The 6,352-nt window shown below is 39.2% G+C and overlaps 1 protein-coding gene across 5 annotated transcripts in view; it reads right to left on the bottom strand.

Moving 5' to 3' along the window:
- Window positions 1–6,352, bottom strand: part of rhbdl3 (rhomboid, veinlet-like 3 (Drosophila)) — a 58,168-nt gene that overhangs the window by 9,752 nt on the left and 42,064 nt on the right. For all 5 annotated transcript variants that reach the window (XM_032529122.1, XM_032529132.1, XM_032529142.1 and 2 more), the window contains 2 exons: window positions 5,907–6,131; window positions 3,468–3,616 (listed from right to left, as the gene is read on the bottom strand). In XM_032529122.1, coding sequence (XP_032385013.1) covers window positions 3,468–3,616; window positions 5,907–6,131 — 374 coding nt within the window. The remainder of the gene's footprint in view (window positions 1–3,467; window positions 3,617–5,906; window positions 6,132–6,352) is intronic.

Below are 6,352 nucleotides of genomic sequence, written 5' to 3'. Positions count from 1 at the left end.
ACACACATGGCTAGAAAGTCCTTCCAGCCAAACCAACAGCACAGATTCATTAGGGTGTCACAGCCCTGTTTTTCTCTCATAATCTTCATCATTGTCTCTCACTTGCTTCAACCACTCCCCTCCTCTGTTTCCTGTCTGTCTGAATTATACTGTCATGTCTTTTTCACATTGCTGAAAGAGAGATGACCCTCTTGTTTTTCCCATTCAACAGTTTGACAAACTGAACCACTGAATGGTGTGTGTCCTGTCAGTGCGTTCATTCATTCATTCAACAAACAGCTTCTAAATCCTAGTGATTAATACTAACATTCCCACAAACAAACAAGCACATGTACACACAATTCCCCCAACACAAACAGGAAAGAAACAAGACAAGACCGATAGTCTATTTAGTTTGAACGAACTCAGCACCTTCAACTACAATGCAGACGGGATTGTTCTAGTGATCAGGGAGACAATGTGGGATATTGATTAGCTGAGAGAGGCCTGTCCAAATGCACAAGGACAACTTCACTCCAGATAACAGAGGCTATCTATTTCTATACTGCTAATGAGGCTGTAAGGGATGGGTTGCACTGTCAGGCAGATCTGTGGATACCCATGAGAGGATCTATTGTGTCCAGATGACCATGGTCTTTCATGGCACTCAACAAAAGCACTGTTTGAATCCTTTTTTATCACTTGCTCACCAAACTACAGCTGAACTTTCACTGATCAGTGAAGTTGACGGCACAATTCTAGCACTGAACTGAAACCTTTTAATGTCTCAGCTGCATCAAACTGATGAAAAGATTGTGATGCACTCAAAAAATAAATTTAAAAAAATGATTTCAGAATGTACTGAAACAGTATCATTAATTATAGTATGCCCCACTTTTCAGAACAATGAGAGATGGACAGAAGCGGGACGAATGCAACTAGAAAGAAATATTTTCCTTCAAAATTTTTAGAGTCATGGTTTAATCTTGCAGGAAGCTAATCTTCCTGAAGTTTGCAAAGCTGCTACCAACACAGTTTTTGTGTGTGACAGAGTGAGAGAGAGGGTAAAAAAAGAGTGTCTGCATAATACTCTGTTACGGGATGTTTTGACAGCAATATTTACACTCTGTTTTAATGTTGAGAATTGGTGGGATCAGTCCTACTGAGCTGTTGTCCTTGGCCTTTGTAATTCCAACCTTGCACAAATATTTTCTGTCACTCTTTAGTATCAAAAGGTAATTATAGATAAATAAAGACACAGGTCTGGATCTATATTCAAGACCCTCTGACATCAAGGGCAGCTCCTTCAGTGAAAGGCTGCTTCGCCCGTGTTGTGTGAAGAAGAGATACCGCAGGTCCTCCTTTCCTGCTGCTGTCAGAATTTACAACCAACATTGCTCCTTACAACTGACAAAACACTCATGTACAATATCAATACACCTATCAATATCAATATTCTATCTGTGCAATACTGTGAATTTTAACCATTATATTTAGCTTTTTACTGTTTACGGCGTCTACTTTTATTACTGCTATTTATGGTTTACATTTTTTATTAGGCACTATATCTTGTATTTTTATTTATGCTTGTTGTTATTGCACTATTCCCTTTGCTGTTGTAACACTGAAAATATTCCTCACTGTTGGACTAATAATAAAGGGTAACCATAGATATAGAACATGTTCTATATCTATAAGGGTAATATAATCTTATCTTTAATTGTGCCATTTGTATGACCCACATTAGCTGTCACACTACTCTTGGCAGCACTTTTAATGCTCCCTGATCACCACCTTTACCATCCAGAGAATAATTACATGAACTTCAATTCCTTGTACAATTTAGAATACAAAGACATTGAGGAATTTGTCTTGGTGTGCTTTCTAATGAAGGTCTCTCCAGTGGTTCCTGTATCAGCATTAGCAAATGAGCTGAACTGGTTAAGCCAGCCAGCATGTATAATGACCAATGTATGTTCTTCTGTGCTATCACCCCAAAGGATCAAATACAACTTAGTAATGAAATGGTTATTCTGCCTCATTTATTGAAAGTCATTTTTGATCAGCGCTGCATATTTCTGAAGTTGTGTGTATCAAACACAAGCACATTCTGAAACAAAAATCTAAAAAATCTGCTTGACTAAATGAAATGAAGGCCACTAAATGCATTCAATAATGGATTTAAAAAAGCAATGCAATAATGCAATTTAGAGAACTTTAATCATCATCGTATGAGTGTGTCAAGTTTTTCCTAGTAGTCAGGATTCAACTAAGAATCATTCACTGCATCCCCACAATCTTGGTAATAAACATGACGGCCTACCAGATACTAAGAAGTGAGCAGCTCACAATGACTGCAAAACCACAGTGATGAGATTTTACTATTAGAAATATGTTATTGATGTTTCCATGTCAGTGATAAATAAACCATTTACACATTTAATCAGGCACATATTGGTAGGCAAATTATAATTCCCACAGGCTTTCTGTGTAATGAGTGCAAACATCCCACCTCCCTCCTTTTATCCTTCCATTCATTCCTTCTTCCTCATCTTTTAACCACACACTGTCATCCCTACCGTCTCTCCCCGGCATCTCCTGGTTCTCCTAATTAAATTACCATTTTATTAGTTCTCACTGTTGCCTGAGACTACATTTATCCAGAAGGTTAATTAAACCTGGATGACCTGGCCTGATCTGATAATAAAATAGTCTGTTGTGCTTATTGGAGGAGAAGAGAGGAGAGGAGAGGCGAGGATGTAGTCTGAAGAAGTACAATGGTAGGTTATTTTAAGTTATCTGTCAAGTGTTTGACAGTATTTAGTGGTTCATTTTGGTATAAGAGAGTTATTATGGAGACAAATGTTCCACACACCGGAGTATATACTTATTACACCAATAATCCATAATCGAGAAAGGGATGTTCGGGATCCCCTGCTGGATCTGCTGCCCCCACAACCCAACCCCAAATAAGCGGACAACGATGGATGGATGGATGGATGGTTGGACCAATAATCCAATAATAATCACTTGTTTAAAACATGATACTTTAGGTATATTTGTCACTTGCTTTTTTGTTTTGTAACTTCACATCCAACGAATTCAGAGTATTACGAAATGCATCCATAGACTTACAGTGTTAGCAACTTACAATCTCCTCTTGCTTATCTGTGTTTTTCCTTCATAACTGAAAAGGATATAATTGCTTTCACTGGTGTGTTTCACTGGAAATAAATTGCACTGTGTATATTAGGTTAATGAAAACGTTATGTAACAAGCTCTGACTCACTAAATGTTTCAAATGTCACAAACCTAAACCTAAGCCAGAGGCGACATAGGTTTACAATACCTCTAGTTTGTGTTTAACTACCAATTCGTTATTTCCATCCGGTGTCACACACACTCCCCTTATTACACAATTGACGTCATATGAAATGTGTCATTTCCTCAGGATAATAATACTGGAAAATAGCAAGATGTGAACTCACCCAGTGTGCATGAAAATGTAGCTGAGGTACCTCCAGGCCTGGGCTCGTAGCTGGGGGTGGTAAGGAAAGGGACTCTTTAGAAAGAACGGGCTGGATACCTGCAGGACCAAGCGGTCCAGCTGGAGCCCATAGTACATGAACACGGCCACCTGGGACACACACATAGACAAAGATAGATTAACACAGAATGTGTGATTTTAGGAGGAGTGTATCAGTACATATACACCACAATGAACACAATGAAATAATTAGCATCAGAAATCAGAACACATTGCTCTGGTAATTAGATAAAAGTTGATCATCAACTTATCTTCAGGTATTATCAGTAGCATTTCATCATGAACTCAGATGGAAAAAAAATCCTGGTATGAGAAAGATGATATTTATTGAAGTAATCTGTCTCAATTTGAAAATAGATAATATTTGGAAGTTATTCTACCAAACAAAAACTTTAATATGACCACACAATGACTTACAATGATTTACATTGCAGTCTATCAGGCAAGACTTTTGTTACTTGCTCAAAGTTTCATGCACTCGCCCCAGACAATTCATCTTCTTTGTGTGTCATGTGCAGCATGGAATGGTGGACCCAAGTCCACAGAGGGGGCAAGCAAAAGTTGAGCGTACAAATATGACGTGCGGAGTTCCGCAAGGCTCCATTCTGGGGCCTCTTCTGTTTAACATCTACATGCTTCCACTGGCTCAGATTATGGAGAAAAACAAAATAAGTTACCATAGTTATGCGGATGACACACAAATTTAAATAACCTTATCGCAGGGGACTATAGTCCAATACAAAAACTGACTAACTGCATCAAACAAATTAATGACTGGATGTGCCAGAACTTTCTGAAATTAAATGAAGGAAAAACTGAGGTAGTGTTTTTGGAAAAAAAGAGGAACGATTTAAGTCTGCGCTCAGCTTCAAACAACAATGTTAAAAACAACAGACAAAGCCAGAAATCTTGGTGAGTCAGGACTAGACCTGAACTTTAACAGCCACATTAGACAATTACAAAGTCAGCCTACATAACCTAAAAAACATATCAAGGGTTAAGGACTTATGTGTCACACAGACTTGGAAAAACTGGTCCATGCTTTCATCTTCAGTAGACTTGACTACTGTAACGGGTCTTTACAGGTCTCCCTAAAAAATCAATCAGACAGCTGCAGCTGATTCAGAACGCTGCTGCTGCGAGTCCTCACTAAGACCAAGAGAATGGATCACATCATCCAGTTCTGAAGTCTTTACACTGGCTCCTGTGTCTCAAAGAATTGATTTCAAAGTACTCTTGCTAGTTTATAAATCCCTTAACGGTTTAGGTCCAAAATACATTTGATCTGCTACTACACTATGACCCCCCAGACCTCTAGGTCATCTGGGACAGGTCTACTTTCTGTCCCCAGAGTCAGAACTAAACAGGGTGAAGCAGCTTTCAGTTTCTATGCTCCTCTTATCTGGAATAAACTCCAGAAACCTGTAGATCCGCTGCTACTCAGTTCTTTTAAATCAAGGCTGAAGACCTTTTTTTGATGGCTGCCTTCTTTATATTAATGCTCATTTCTTTCTTATGCTGCACTGTAACTTTTTTCTGTGTTTTATGTGTCCTAATGTTTCTATTTTGTTTTTAACTGTCTATTATGTGTCTTATTGATTTTAATGCTTATGACTTTTAACTGTTTGTACTTGTGTTTTATCAGTTTTAATGATTTGTGTTAAAGCACTTTGAATTGCCCTGTTGCTGAAATGTGCTATACAAATAAAGCTGCCTTGCCTTGCCTTGCCTTGAGGTTTTAGGAAAAGAAAGAAAGTGTCCAGAAAACAAAAGGCCATGTATCCAAAAAACAAAGTAACAAACAAGGACAGGACCCACAAGAAATAGGAACATGGAGACAAAAACAGGCAGACTCTTACACAGAAAATACAACTAATAATTTGACAGAGAACAAGGAAAGCACCAAGATTAAATACAGAGGGTAACGAGGTAACAAGAGGCGGATGACAAGAGGGCTGGCAAATGGGTGGAAAACATCAGGTAATCATGGGAGCGGGAAAACACAGGAATTAAAATTAAAGACAGAAACCAGTACTTCAAAATAAAACAGGAAACAGAACATTTACAAGACAAGACCAAAATTAACTCCATACAATAATCAGAAGACTTGACAGTAAACCAGGCTAAGAAATAAACACAGGAAAACAGACTACCACAATAAGACAAGACACAATATCAAACCATAACATTGTTTTGTGTGACTTGCACTATACATTTGCATTGCCACCTTCTGCAGTTGGTAGGAAAGTTCCCCCGCATGCTCGACTGCTTACGTGTCCCTCTTTGCGTACTGACCTGCATATCAAAACATAACTCCACAGCGTACTCTTAATGAGAGGTTATAGAAAACATGTTGGTCTCACGCTGCCAAACAATATACCTCAGCAATGGTGATAGCCAGGATGAACCAGGGTGGGGGGCAGTAGGTGTAGCTGTCAAAGTACCACTTGCGGTCAACCTCGCGAGGCAGCGTCTCATAGGCGACATGCCGGACCAGCCGTTGAGACAGCCCCAAGCCCGCCTCATCTCTGAGACTGCAACCTTTAAGCTGCCTGCTTCCCTGCAGGATGGCCCTCCGGAAACTGTTGGAGCGCTTGTTACTCATCTGGAGAAAGGAGGAAAGAAGAGAGGAAGGTGATGAAGGGGATGAAAGGAGGATGTAGGGAGGAAGAAGACAAAGGGAGGCAGAGAAAGAAGGAAGGCCAGAAAGGAGGCGGATGGGTAAGAGCTTTACTATCAATCGTTCAGCATATTTTTACATCATTATCATACATAGTTTGGACACACCTTCTTATTCAATGCGTTTCCTTTATTTTTATGACTATT

The sequence above is a fragment of the Etheostoma spectabile genome, chromosome 2 (genome assembly GCF_008692095.1).
Source record: "Etheostoma spectabile isolate EspeVRDwgs_2016 chromosome 2, UIUC_Espe_1.0, whole genome shotgun sequence".
Taxonomy (NCBI): domain Eukaryota; kingdom Metazoa; phylum Chordata; class Actinopteri; order Perciformes; family Percidae; genus Etheostoma; species Etheostoma spectabile.
Note: the sequence above shows the minus strand (reverse complement) of the source record. Positions and strands in the feature narration are given on the sequence as shown.